The 15,411-nt window shown below is 39.2% G+C and overlaps 1 protein-coding gene across 2 annotated transcripts in view; it reads left to right on the top strand.

The window, feature by feature from the left end:
• The window catches only part of LOC106879908 (uncharacterized), a 42,241-nt gene that overhangs the window by 6,586 nt on the left and 20,244 nt on the right, over positions 1 to 15,411 (top strand). For both annotated transcript variants that reach the window (XM_089349536.1, XM_089349537.1), the window contains exons 4-13: positions 1,748 to 1,829; positions 3,629 to 3,755; positions 4,401 to 4,569; positions 6,124 to 6,204; positions 7,291 to 7,345; positions 7,838 to 8,011; positions 9,996 to 10,042; positions 11,652 to 11,707; positions 12,798 to 12,888; positions 14,245 to 14,344. In XM_089349536.1, the coding sequence (XP_089205662.1) occupies positions 1,748 to 1,829; positions 3,629 to 3,755; positions 4,401 to 4,569; positions 6,124 to 6,204; positions 7,291 to 7,345; positions 7,838 to 8,011; positions 9,996 to 10,042; positions 11,652 to 11,707; positions 12,798 to 12,888; positions 14,245 to 14,344 (982 nt within the window). The remainder of the gene's footprint in view (positions 1 to 1,747; positions 1,830 to 3,628; positions 3,756 to 4,400; positions 4,570 to 6,123; positions 6,205 to 7,290; positions 7,346 to 7,837; positions 8,012 to 9,995; positions 10,043 to 11,651; positions 11,708 to 12,797; positions 12,889 to 14,244; positions 14,345 to 15,411) is intronic.

Below are 15,411 nucleotides of genomic sequence, written 5' to 3'. Positions count from 1 at the left end.
CCTGCTAGAAATAGCAGCCTGGTCTCTCTCTCTCTCTCTTTCTCTTTCTCTCTCTTTCTCTCTCTCTCTCTCTCTCTCTCTCTCTCTCTCTCTCTCTGAAATGAGAGCAACACATTAATGTAGTCCAACAGTGCAATGTCCAGTAAAAAGACAGGAAGGTTATTGGCTGGAATGCCTTTTAGTAAAGGGGTCTCTCAGGGTTGATCTAGCAGGAGTTACACAACACCTGCTTTGGTAGTTTTGAAGGGTGTGTGTCTTGTTTTTACATTACATGTTTGCAACTCCTTGTGTTTACTGCAAAGAAATCTTACTATCATACAAGTGATGTTGTTCATTTGCAGTCTTCTGTAAATGCATATCTGGCCATTGTGTTGTTGATGTTTGAAAGAGTTGGGGAAATTTTTTTTTTACTTGGAAACAGATGAAGTTAGCAACAAGAAGAATGTTTGGTTACAAAGAAACCTGCATTACCAATTTTCAACACATCCATGCAAGTGTGGAAAAGTGGACATTAAAACAACAGTGATGATGAGAGATAGAGAGAGTGATAAATGCATTGGCAGACAGAATGCTAAGTGAAATCAACTACAGTAATCCCTTGCTATATCACGGTTCACCCATCACAGTTTATTATTTAAGCTTACGTCGATTCCTCTGTGGTGGTGTTTTGCATTTATAATAAAATAAATATGTGCAAATTATTAAAATAATTTTTAAAAATGTACAGTACTGTTTCTATTTCAGATTTTCACCTATTATGGCGGGATTTCGAACATAGCACCTTCAATAGTTGAGGGATTACTGTATTTAGTTACAGTAGCGTGTGTATGTGACTGATAAGTCTAGTAGTTATTATTATTATAACAGATTAGGGATGAGCTTGTTAAATTTCTTCCAATCACTTGAGATAATTTTCACCAGATTTTCTTTTTTCTTTTTATTTATTTATTTTTTTTTTTTTTTCAAATCTACAATTACATAACTTTAAATACTTCTTTATTATTAATTTCTGGTAAAAATGAATGTGATTTTCATAATCAGTCTGCAAAACTACTTTTTTGAAAATAGTCTGGGAAAAACTAAAGACATTTCAAGTGGTTGGAAGAAGTTTAACAGGATCCATTAGTAACCATTGTAATTAGACTGTTATCACTGGTTTTATATGGTTGTCTTATCTAGTAAGACACTTTACAGCCCACTGGTACATAGGTAGCACTTTCATTTTACACACGATTGGTTGGTATTAACCTTCATTGTGCTGATGAAATTTCTACTAGTAATGTAAAGGGTAAAAGGTAAAGACCTGGGATTGCACCTAGAAAGTTCCATAAATTCGTTTATGGAAGACCAGCAGTTGCCCATGCATACCAACCTTCCTTCTCCATGCAACCAATGTTATCCAAGGGAAAGGCAAAGGCCGATACAGCTTGGCACCAGTGATATTGCAACTCATTTCTACAGCTGAGTAAACTGGAGCAACGTGAAACCATATGCAAATCAGTTCTTGCAAATTCTTTCTATTGGCCTGTGAAAATAAAACGTTTATTACTTCATATGAAATATGGAAAATTCTAGAAAATACCTCTCTGTCAAAAGACAAGTTCCCCTGTCTCAAGTGGACGTGCACCAAAACAGTGTATTTGGTTCCCACACAGTAAAGCTAAAAGAAAGAATTTGGCTATGGAAATGTTTGCTTCAACAATTCCTCTTGTTCCATCACAAGGACTATGTTTTTTCTTACTTGTAGAGGATTCTGGCCAGTCTTTGACAAGAAGCAAGAACAATACTTCAGAAAGGAACTCTGCAACTGGCTAAACAAAATTGCACAGGTAGGCTCAAGTTTTTCTTTGATTTTTCACCTTAATTCGTCTGCTTAGTCTTTTATATCTTTTACTCGTTTTCAGTCATTGGATTGCAGCCATGCTGGTTTAGTTGAATAAATAAACCCCTGGTATTTGTCCTATTGGTCCCCTTTTGTTGAACCACTAAGTTATTGGGACATAAACAAACCAACTGCAGCTGTCAAGCAGTAAGGGGAACAATTGCACACACACACACACACATGTATGTATATATATATATATATATATATATATATATATATATAGTCCACTCTGCAGAGTGGTTGGTGTTAGGAAGGGTATCCAGCTGTAAAAATCCTGCAAAGGCAGTCATAGAAGTCTGGTGCAGGCTTCTGTCTGGCCAACTCCTATCAAACCATCCCACCCATGCCAGCATAAAAGGTGGACATTAAACGAAGATGATGATGATGATATACACACATAGACATCCGAGTGAGATCGTTGCCAGTGCTGCTGGACTGGCTCCTGTGCAGGTGGCACGTAAAACACACCATTTCGAGCATGGCCGTTGCCAGTACCCGCCTGACTGGCCCTCATGCCGGTGGCACATAAAAGCACCCACTACACTCTCGGAGGGGTTGGCATTAGGAAGGGCATCCAGCTGTAGAAACTCTGCCAAATCAGATTGGAGCCTGGTGTCGCCTCCTGGTCCACCAGTCCTCAGTCAAATCGTCCAACCCATGCTAGCATGGAAAGACGATGATGACGATGATGATGAAGCAAAATGTCAGGTGGTTTGAGAGTTAAATATACATTTATTATTTAACCAAGTGGTATGGGGGTGGGTGGGAGGGAGGGATTTCCACACTGTTGTGAAATTCACCCACAAGGCACTGGTTGTTCCTGGACTGTTGTAGTCCAAAGTACTGCACCCAAAATCACATGGTTGCAAAATGAGCTTCTTAACCATACAGTCATGTCTGTGCAGATCTTCCTCAATTCCACTGAGGTTGAGTTTGCCTTTCAACCTTTCAGGGTTGATGAAGTTAACTTCCCTCTTCCCTCAAAAACTGTTGGCCTTATGCCAAAATTTTAAATCATTATTTTGAGCTATCAAAACCCTGAAGCACTTTAATTTAGTTATTTCCACGATTTGCTTCACCATTAATTTTGCTCTTTCCTCATAGATGAAGCTTAATACAATTTATACAGTCATACCTTGGGCAGGTCATTATGCCAATAATAAACATGCTCTGATTCTATTTCACTTATTTCATTATTATTACCATACTGAATGTGATGCAGACTTTCTGCTGGTGAAGACCTTATAAGATCATGGATCCAGGCTGGTCATATGTTCTGCCAATTTTGCTCTTCCATCATAGATGAAGCTTAATACAATTTTCTGTCGTACCTTGGGCAGGTCATTATGCCAATAATATACACATGCACTGGTTCTATTTCATTTTTATTATTATCTTATTGAACTTGATGCAGACTTTCTGCTGGTGAAAACCTTGTAAAATGATAGATCTAGGCTAATCATGTGTTATTATTATTATTAATCAATTAGTGAAATGCTTAACTAATTGCTTATTTGATTAATCATTCAGTCAGTCACTCAGCTATGTTTGTCAAAGTCCTTTCATCACCATTTTGCAATCTCATCAGTGACATGCCCTGTCTACTCCAGGTCTGTCTTGTTAACGCACAAAATATATAATTTTCATCTCCATTTAAGTTAATACAAATGGTACATATATAACTAGAGAATCCATCATATCTAACCAAATAAATTTGTCTTTCACCTATTTTCTATTTCCCAGGAGGATCCAGAAGCAGGATTTAATTCCATGTACCCATCTCTGTTCCTCTCACCTGGAGGTTACAAATTTGAGCAATTTCTCTTCTACTTGTCCAGATATGTTTTACTGAAAACACTGAAAAAAGAATGTAATAAAAATTTTTATTCTCTTTATGTTTATTTATATAGCTACTTCTTCACTGATATTTTTTTTTCTGTAGCATACCGAACTAAATTCGATGACTGGCACCCATGTCAACATCGTCTCCTTCATTGGACATGAAACTTGGCTTGCGAAGACCTGTTGGGGCAAGCGAAAGCGAAATCGTGATGGCACCTGTGCCCAGCGCCGCCTTCCTGGCACATGTAAAAACATTCGAGTGAGATCGTTGCCAGTGCCGCTGGACTGGCTCCTGTCCAGGTGGCATGTAAAATACACCATTTTGAGCATGGTCGTTGCCAGTACCGCCTGACTGGCCTTTGTGCCAGTGGCACATAAAAGCACCCACTACACTCTCGGAATGGTTGGCATTAGGAAGGGCATCCAGCTGTAGAAACTCTACCAGATCAGATTGGAGCCTGGTGTAGCCATCTGGTTCGCCAGTCCTCAGTCAAATCGTCCAACCCATGCTAGCATGGAAAGTGGACGTTAAACAATGATGATGATGATGACAATGGTCAACTTCCATGACCCTTAATGAATCTCAGATCCTTTAATTATTTTTGTTCTTATTTCTTTATATCTGTTCTTTAATATATATTATTTTTTTCTGTTGTTGTACCTATTGTTGTAGGTAATATTAAAGATGGTTATCTTAGATGTCCAACACTGAAGCCCTCACATCCTCAAGCAACCCACATTCCGAAGATCCTGAAATGTGCCACAATCAAAAATGTCCAGTCATTGTTGGTGAGCATTGATGAGAATCTAAAACTCTACTGGAAATGGCAAGAGGCTACAAAGTAAGCTTGTATTTGCTTCCATTCCTCATTGTAGTTGTCATGTTATCTGAATAATCCATCTTTGACCATCTAGATTCTACATTAATCCATTACCGCCCATAATTCTATTAACTGGAATTTTTTCATGAAACTTTGATTTCTAGCATAAAACAGCCTTAGAAACACGCTGGAAGGATCAAAATAACATTTCATAATAACATTTTAAATAGAAATAATCGAGATATTGAGTGAAAAATTAGCAAACCTCATTTGAATATCAGAGAAATATACCTAGTAGATATAGCAAAAAGGTTAGATATATGTAAATATTGACAGATAATTATGAAATTTGTAATTTTTAAGTGATCTCCTATGAGATCACTGGTAGGTAATGGGTTAAATGTGTTAGGAGTCTCTCCCTTTATATTCAGCCCCTGAACAACTCATATCTGTTAAGCTGTACAGCTCTAGTATTTTCTTGTATATAGATTTTATCAATTCCTCATTCTCTCTCTCTCTCTCTCTCTCTCTCTCTCTCTCTCTCTCTACACACACATCACATTTAGTACACTCTGTCAAGTGGTTGGCATTAGGAAGGGCATCCAGCTGTAGAAGCCATACCAAAACAGACAGTGGAACCTGGTACAGCTCCTGTCAAACCATCCAACCCGTGCCAACATGGAAAAATAAATGTTAAATGATGATGATGATCACACACACATACACATGCATATGACAGGCTTCCACAGAGTTCCCATCAAGTAAATTCACAGGGACGTAAACACACCAGCATCAGTTGTCAAGCAATGTTGAGGGGACAAACACAGTCACACAAACATATACACACACACACACACATATATATATATATACATATATATATATATATATATATATATACATATATATATATATATATATATATATACATATATACGACGGGCTTCTTTCAGTTTCCGTTTACCAAATCCACTCACAAGGCTTTGGTCGGTCTGAGGCTATAGTAGAAGACACTTGCCCAAGATGCCACGCAGTGTGACTGAACCTGGAACCATGTGGTTGGTAAGCAAGCTACTTACCACACAGCCACTCCTGCGCCTTTGTTTCAGTTAACTTTGAAAATGATAAAAATTTTATTAAACTAACTGTCTCATTATTTACATGATGTTTAGAACATAGATTAATATGGAATGTTGAGGGAAGATTTTAATTTTGATCACTTTAAAACAGGGAATTAGCATCATAGATCTAGGGGCAGTTTCAAGAAAGTTTGTGTTAAAAGGGTAAAAGAAATTTTGTGTCTATTTCTAGCATGTTGAGTGACCATGTAGAAGCCCATGGTGTCTCATTATTCAGAACTTTCCTCAAAGTGGGAGTATATCACAGCGAATATAGTTTTATGCTACATGTGGTACATGTCCAATATAGCTATTTGCCATAAATATGATAATTTAAAGTTACATGTCAACCTCCAGATATATTCTATTTTGCACTAATTCTGAGTAAATAGCCAAAATGTTCCACTAAACTAACAGATTGTACTGAAATTCATTAATTTTTCTTTTCTTTCCCAAGGAAACTTACAGAAGAATACAAAATCCAGTTCAAAAAAATAAACCGCATGAATTCAAATCTGGATGCATTAAAAGAAAACAAGTGAGTGATTGATTGTCTGTCTGTCTAAAAATGTGTATATTCCTTCATTCTTTTATGCATTTCAGTGCAAAGGCTGTGGCCATGCTGGGGCACTGTTAGTATTATCACCTTTCTTGTGTGATTGGTGAAGGAGAGAGTTTGATATTCCTGCCCTCTTTCGAGTTTCTTGCCATGATGTTAGCTCATCTGGGGCCTTGGACAGCAGGAAGTCAAGTTCTTTCTTGAAAGCATCCACTTCAACTCCATGCAGAACTCTCAGGTGTTTTGGCTAGGTATTACACAGCCATGGGCCCTTGAATCCCAAGCTGTTGCAATACACAGTCCTCACAATAGATAGGATGGCTGGGACCTTTGGAGCCATGCAGTGATATCCAGTTCTGTGTCTGGTATAGCTCTTGATGCCAAAGTCAGGTGCCAACCGCTCCAGGATCTTCCATATGTATATCACCGCACACCTCTCCCATCTTCGCTCCTGGGAGTAGAGTCGTAGTTCTTTCAATCTCTCCTTGTAGCTCAGCTGTTCTATTGATGCAATCTTCTTGGTGTGGTACTGTTGAACTGCGTCAAGTTATGTTATTAATTTGACACAAAATCAAATCAAATCACATCCAAATGGAAATCGTAGTTGCGGTCACTGGCTCCCGTACTGGTGGCACGCAATAAGTACCATTCATGCGTAGGTCATTGCCAGTGCTGCCTGGATAGCTCCCTGTACCGGTGGCACGTTAAAAGCACCATCCGAGCGAGGTTGATGCCAGATCAGATTGGAGCCTGGTGCAGCCTCCTGGCTTGCCAGTCAAGCTGACCAACCCATGCCAGCATGGAAAACGGACATTAAACGATGATGATGACGATGTGGGGTGACCACAGTTGAGAGCAGTAATCCACACGACTGAGACAAATGCCCTCCATACAACCAGCATAGTTTCCTGCTCTCTTGTTCTGAAAGTTCTCAGGATCTATTCATATATATAAATATATACTTGCATGTTTGCTCTGTGTAAAACATATCTCATTGTTTGTAGCTATGAATATTCAGAAACACCTATTTATAGATCTTGTTGAATTACTTGAATTTTTGCCCAGGACTAAAGAAAATTGTGATGGTACAGATGACGCAAGAAATGAAGTTTTATATTGGGTAAGTGTCCTATACTGTATTTAACAGGGGTTTTCAAACTTTTTGACTTGCGGACCCCTTTATATTTCAGGCTTTACCTTAGGGACCCCCTTATAAACGCTTATGAAATTTATACATAGATATTTGCTTAAAATAACATATATTTTTACATTTATTTATTTAACAGTATTTAACAAAATAGGTTTATTGTCAATTAAAAGATTTCAATTAAAAAACATATATAAAATCAAATTGCCCATAAAAAGTATTTTCTGTCCACGGACCCCCTGTGGTCTGCGGACCACAGTTTGAAAACCCCTGGTATTTAACCCCACAAGTCCCTGCTTCAACATGTTTTATCTGTTGTCTTTGCAACTCTGTTTGCTTTTATGGTTGTTAAGTTTTAAAATGTGATTCAGTTTCCTTTTCAATTCCTTATCCCTACCACTATTCTCATCCTAAATTCTTTTTTTTATATTTTCTAAAATCAAAAACCTGTTTTCTTCTCATCAGATCAAGCACCAATGGAAAGACATGCTTCATCAGATACAATCCCAGAATGCTGACAGAGAGACAATCCAGTCTGTCATCAAAAGCTTTGAGAGTAAACACAAACTTGACATGCAGTTAATTAATGCCTGTATTCCAGACCAACTGCTTCAGGTTAAAGAGCAAGAAATTCAAGAGGTAAGCATATACATATATATCCTACGTCGTCTCCTTCATTGGACATGAAACTCGGCTTGTGAAGACCTGTTGGGGCAAGCGAAAGCGAAATTGTGATGGCACCTGTGCCCAGAGTCGCCTTCCTGGCACTTGTGCTGGTGTCACGTATAAAGACATTCGAGCGAGATCGTTGCCAGTGCCGCTGGACTGGCTCCTGTGCAGGTGGCATGTAAAATACACCATTTTGAGCGTGACTGTTGCCAGTACCACCTGACTGGCCTTCGTGCTGGTGGCACATAAAAGCACCCACTACAATCTTGGAATGGTTGGCATTAGGAAAGGCATCCAGCTGTAGAAACTCTGCCAAATCAGATTGGAGCCTGGTGTAGCCATCTGGTTAACCAGTCCTCAGTCAAAGCATCCAACCCATGCTAGCATGGAAAGCAGACGTTAAACGACGATGATGATGATGATTCTTTATATCTTTAATAATCCATTGTTTCTTATTTCTTTATTGCCCACAAGGGGCTAAACATAGAGTGGGCAAACAAGGACACACAAAGGGATTAAGTCGATTACATCGACCCCCCCAGTGCGTAACTGGTACTTAATTTATCGACCCCCGAAAGGATGAAAGGCAATAATCCATTGTTTCTGTGAGATTTCTGTATCGTCATCGTCATCATTTGATATCCATGTTCCATGTGTTGGATGGTTTGACAGGATCTGATGGGTCCAAGAACTACAAAGTACCCCCAATGTCTGCTTTGGCATTGTTTCTACAGTTGGATACCCTTCTGGATGCCTTGTGATAAGTGAAATTTGTTTGATGAAAACTGTTTGGAAACCTGACATTTGTGTGTGTGTTTGCCTTGGTGTCTTCACAATGACACTACATGGGCAGTGATGACCTAGGTTGATTTTCCTGCATAAATATTTTGCCGCCAGGCAGTTCAGTGTGTGGAGCAAAGTGAAATAAAGTACCTGATTTATAAACAAGTATGGGTTGACATCAAGAAGTACATCCGGTCATAGGGTAGTGCCTTAGCCCTTTTTCTACTGGAAGCACATATATAAAGCAGTTTTATATCCCCATCATTACCAGTGTTGCCTTCTAGCACTTGTGCTGGTGGCATGTTAGAAAACCATTCGAGCGAGGTTGTTGCCAGTGCCGCTGGACTGGCTCCTGTGCAGGTGGCACGTAAAAAAACACCTTTTTGAGCGTGGCTGTTGCCAGTACCGTGTGACTGGCCCTCATGCCAGTGGAACGTAAAAGCACCCACTATACTCTCAGGAAGGGCATGCAGCTGTAGAAACTCTGCCAAATCAAATTGGAGCCTGGTGCAGCCATCCGGTTCACCAGTCCTCAATCAAATTGTCCAACCCATGCTAGCATGGAAAGCGGACGTTAAACGATGATGATGATGGTGATCTATCTTTTGTTAAGGAATGTCATAGTTGCAACTTATTTTTTTGTTAAAATATATTAAGTTTATTGAGGCAATGTGATTTACAGAAAAATTCAAATTCTATTGTTTGGTAGATATTTAACATCATTACTGAAATAATTAAGGCAACAAGCTGGCAGAATCGTTAGCACACCAGGCGAAATGCTTAGCGGTATTTCATCCACCACTACGTTCAGAGTTGACTTTGCCTTTCATCCTGTCAGGGTTGACGAAATAATTGCCAGTTACACACTGCGGGTCGCTATAATCGACTAGCCCCCTTCCCCCAAAATTTTCAAGGCCTTGTGCCTAGAGTAGAAATAACTACTGAAATAATTATGAAATATAATTTTGCTGTTAAAGGGTTAAGAAGGCTAATCCAATCCAAAGCAGATGTAAAAATGGTGATGAGAATGATACAGTATACAACAGATGATTATTTCTGCAATATGTGATTTTTAAAATAGTCTTTTATGTTTTTGTGGATAATTTTAATTTTTTTGAATTTATGTATTCCTCGGCGATTTTTTTTATTTTGTTTTCTTTTTATATTTTAGGGGAAAGTAGAAAGTCTCTACAGAAGAGGAAAACTGGACATTGCTAGGTAAGGCAGTGTTTTTGACATCTTATATAATAATGAGCGTGATCATTGCCAGAGCAGCTGTCTGGTTTCCATGCCGGTGGCACGTAAATAGCACCATATGAGCATGTTTGTTACCAACGTCACCTTACTGGCACTTGTGCCGGTGGCATGTGAAAAAAACATTCGAACGTAGCCATTGCCAGTAGCGCCTGACTGGCACGTAAAAGCACCCACTACACTCAGAGTGGTTGGCATTAGGAAGGGCATCCAGCTGTAGAAACTCTGCCAGATCAGGTTGGAGCCTGGTGCAGCCATCTGGTTCGCCAATCACACTGGCTTAGCATGGTTTAACAGGGGGATGCAGTTTTTTATACTCATACCCAACAGTAAAGTCGATTACATCAACCCCAGTGCTAAGTACCATCAACTGGTACTTAGTTTATCAACCCGGAAAGGATGAAAGGCAAAGTCAACCTCGGCGGGATTTGAACTCGGAACAGACAGATTGACAAAATACCGCTAAGCATTTTGCCAGGTGTGCTAACAGTTCTGCCAGCTCACTGCCTTATAACAAATATTATATATTAATATTATATGTATATATTAATATATCAAAAAGATCAAAGGTTCTTCCTGAGCCATAGGTTTGTGAAGCTGATTTCTCAAATTCTGTGACGTATATATTCTCCACCTGGACAGGACACCAGTCCATCATTATCATCACTTAACATCCATTGTCCATGCTGGCATGGGTTGGATGGTATGAGTAGGCTGGAAGGCTGCGCCAGGTTCCAGTCTGATTTGGCATGGTTTTCTACAGCTGGATGCCCTTCATTACTGCCAACCACTCCGAGAGTGTAACAGCTGCTTTTACATGCCACCAGCACAGGTACCATTTGTATGACACTGGTATCTGCCATGACTGCGATTTTGCTCGGCTTGATGGGTCTTCTTCTCAAGCATGGCATAATGCCAAAGGTCTTGGTCATTGCCTCCTTGAGGCCCAACACTCATATATATACTACTATATACCTTATTGATAGCATATAAGATGCATTTATTGTTTTGAAACAAAATGTTTTAAAAATCACTCTGGGTCCTGTATACGAAGTTGAGCCTCTTAGACATGCATGAATGCACAAAAACTTTTTTATCCTGAAATTGTGTAGCATCTTTTATACCATCAAATGCAGTGTGTAATATTCATCATCGTTTAACGTCCGTTTTCTATGCTAGCATGGGTTGGACGATTTGACTGAGGACTGGTAAGCCAGAAGGCTGCACCAGGCTCCAATCTGATCTGGCAGAGTTTCTACAGCTGGATGCCCTTCCTAACGCCAACCACTCCGAGAGTGTAGTGGGTGCTTTTACGTGCCACCGGCACAAGGGCCAGTCACACGGTACTGGGCACTCTAATATATAATGTTTTTAATGATAACGAAGTTATTAGTTGCTGTTGTTTTAGTTCTGGCCATAAATGATTCCATGGTGTTATTAAGATTATTGAATTCTCTGCTGTGCTGCTGACATTTTGGTCTATGTTTTATATTAGTACCTTGTACAGTGTTAGTCAAATTTTGCTGACCTTTTGGGGCTTTAGCTTATTTTTTTTTTCTATCTCTCTTTTCAGTTTAATTAAACTCTCCAACTTCAGTTTACAGATGTATCATGAAAAATTGCAATCTAGTAAGTGATAATTTTATGCATAATATATATGTTTGTATAATATGTTAAATGATGATGAATTTCTCTCTCTCTCTCTCTCTCTCTCTCTCTCTCTCTCTCTCTCTCTCTCTCTCTCTCTCTCTCTCTCTCTCTCTCTCTCTCTCCCTCTCTCTCTCTCTCCCTCTCTCTCTCTCTCTCTCTCTCTCTCTCTATATATATATATATATATATATATATATATATATATATATATATAAAAATGTACATGTATCTATAATGCCACTCTTTCTCTCGCTCTCTCTCTCTTTATAAATATGTATATAGGTGCAGGCTCGGCTGTGTGGTAAGAAGCTTGCTTCCCAACCACATGGTTCCAGGTTCAGTCCCACTGTGGGCAAGTGTCTTCTATTATAGCCTCAGACTGGCCAAAGCCTTTTGAGTGGATTTAGTAGATGAAAACTAAAGGAAGCCTGTCGCGAATGTTTGTGTTTGTCCCCCCCTCCATCGCTTGACAACCAATGTTGGTGTGTTTACGTCCCCGTAACTTAGCAGTTCATCAAAAGAGACTGATAAAATAAGTCCTGGCATCAGTTTGTTTGACTAAAGGTGATGCTCTAGCATGGCCACAGTCAAATGATTGATAATGTACATGTATGTATAATGTCTCTCCCTAATGATATCCATGGGTTTCTTTGGTTTGTTTGACACAGCTGGATTGAATGGTACTGCACAGGTGTCGAAACCATAATGATATCCATGGGGCAGCTGATGATGGAAGTATGTTGGATTGTTGGTATGGCTGTTTTGTATATGTAAAATAGTATTATTAGATTGTTGGTATGCTGTGGAATAGTATTATAACAGATCCTTTTGATATTCTCTGAATGGTTGGCGTTAGGAAGGGCATCCAGCTGTAGAAACTCTGCCAAATTTAGATTGGAGCCTGGTGTTGCCATCCGGTTTCACCAGTCCTCAGTCAAGTCGTCCAACCCATGCTAGCATGGAAAGCGGACGTTAAACGATGATGATGATGATGATAGATAGATAATTTTGAATTAACAGAGAAAGTGTAAAATAACATAACTTTCAATATGATTATTTTCCAATTTAGTAAATGTCTGTGACTGTAAAGAAACCATCAGTGAGTTTGAAATGCTGTCCAAAAATCACAGTAAATTCCTTGAAAACATTGAAACTATGAGGTACGTTTTTTTTTTTTTTCTATTTCTTTGTTTACACACTTTTTGATTTTACTCCATGCCTTTCTCTGATCTTTTCTGCTGTAGTTTCTCTCGATTCTCCCAATTTTTTAATCAAATCAGTGTCACATCTTGTTTGTCTGCCATTCTTTTAGAACACTTTTTGGGGAACTATTTTCATCAATCACCCCAAAATATATCTATTTACACCAGTGTTACCTGCTTGATTTGGAAGGAAGAAAATCGTAGATTCTTAGAATTCAAAATCTATTTATGTGGAGAATAAAACTCCATAAGATGTACCCAGTGTACGCTATAGATGCATAAGAGGTGCGGCAACATCAAAGGAAGGTTAACCGGGAAGATAGCTTTCATGTGCGGCAGATGCAACAGGGTAATAAACACCACAGATGCTCAGAAAACAGATCCCATCACATGCCAGGGAGAGAAACTAGAAATAGTTGATAGCTTCTGCTACATAGGTGACCAAGTCTGTAGTGGGGGTGGATGCTCATAGAGCGTTACCACTAGAATAAGAATAGCCTGGGCAAAGTTCAGAAAGCTCCTACCTCTGCTGGTGACAAAGGTCATCTTGCTCAGAGTGAAAGGTAGATTGTACGATGCATGTGTATGAACTTCCGTGCTTCATGGCAGTGAAACATGGGCTGTGACTGCTGAAGACATGCGTAAGCTTGAAAGAAATGAAGCTAGCATGATCCGCTGGATGTGTAATGTCAGTGTGCACTCACACCAGTGTAAGCGCCTTGAGAGAAATGTTGGACATAAGAAGCATCAGATGTAGCGTGCAAGAGAGACGATTGCGCTGGTATGGTCATGTACTACGTATGGAAGAGGAGGGCTGTGTGAAGAAGTGTCACTTCCTAACAGTGGAAGGAACCCGTGGTAGAGGGAGACCCAAGAAAACATGGGATGAGGTGGTGAAGCATGACCTTCGAACGTTGGGCCTCACAGAGGCAATAACAAAAGACTGAGACCTCTGGAGATATGCTGTGACTGAGAAGACCTGGCAAGTAAAATGAGATCACCGCTGTAGCCTACACCAGTGTCACATAAACAGCCCACTTAAAAAAAAGTACTGCGATAGGAGAACCATGATATGGCAAGGAATTACTGTATTTAGAATAACCATTGTAGAATAGGTGTGAAGGATGGATCTGTCCAGGTTTAACTTAAAAGCAGGTGGGATATTTGCACTGGATATGGCTAGTTTAAATGCTAAAGGCTTAAACAAGAACTAAAACTATAATACTTTATCTTTTATTTTATTTATAGTTTTTTTTTGTTTTGTTTTTTTGCTTATTTCTTGTTTTCTCACTAAATTTGTTTATTAACTTTCAGACAAGAAATGACAGATGTCTTAGAAGAGTCAAAGGATTCTGTACACTATTTGACTGAAAAACTTTGTGATAATTGTGATAAAGTGGATGCTAAGAATTTGGTGAGTAAGGGTTTACATTTACTGTTTCAGGCATGGCTATGTAGTTAAGAAGCTCATTTTGTAACCACATGGTTTCGGGTTCAGTCCCAGTGCATGGCACCTTAGCCAAGTGTCTGCTATTATAGCCCTGGACCAACCAATACCTGTCTAAGTGAATTTGGTGACCAGAAACTGAGTGTGGAAGCCTATCGTGTGCTGTTTGTGATTGCCCACCTACCACTGCTAGACAACCTGTGTTGGTTTGTTTATGTTCCTGTAACTTAGTTCAGTAAAAGAGACTGATAGAATAAATTCTAAACTTAGAAAGTAAGAACTGGGGTTGATTGGTTTAACTAAACCCTCGGCTGTGGTGCTCCAGCAAGGCCACAGTAACACATGACTGAAACAAGTAAAAGATAAAAATTGATTTTATTATTGTCAGTTTAACATTTGTTTTTTTTTTGGTCTTGTAATTTCTTGGTGACCCTGTCAGTGCAGATGCCATTTAAAAGCACCCAGTCCACGCTGTAAAGTGGTTGGTGTTTGGAAGGGCATCCAGCTGTAAAAACCTTGCCAAAACTAACCTCACCTGTGCTTGTGCCACATAAAAACCACTAAGTCTACTCTGCTGGACCGTTAGAGTTAGGAAGGGCATCCATTGAGGGAGTTAAAATATGAGAGAAGAGGTCAGAACAGGTTTATTGCTGTAGAGAAACAATGTGGTTATGATGTACTTCTTTTAGCTTCATCTTTTAAAATTCACTTGCAGGTCTTTGTTTAGCCCATGGTCATAGTAGAAGACATGGGCTATTATGTCTTCTATGGAATAATAGAAGACATAATGGAATGGAAATGAACCTGGAATCACATGGTTGTGAACATGTCTACACTTCATTTAGTTCTCACAAATTAGGTTCTTCTTGTATTTTTTTGTCGTTATTTCAGTTCCAAGGCGGCAAACTGGCAGAATCATTAGCATGCTGGACAAAACACTTAGCAGTATTTCGCTCATTGCTACATTCTAAGTTCAAATTCTGCCGAAGTTGACTTTGCCTTTCATCCTTTCAGGGTCAATGAATTAAGTACCT

The sequence above is a fragment of the Octopus bimaculoides genome, chromosome 3, assembly GCF_046866305.1.
Source record: "Octopus bimaculoides isolate indiv1 chromosome 3, ASM4686630v1, whole genome shotgun sequence".
Classification (NCBI taxonomy): Eukaryota; Metazoa; Mollusca; class Cephalopoda; order Octopoda; family Octopodidae; genus Octopus; species Octopus bimaculoides.
Note: the sequence above shows the minus strand (reverse complement) of the source record. Positions and strands in the feature narration are given on the sequence as shown.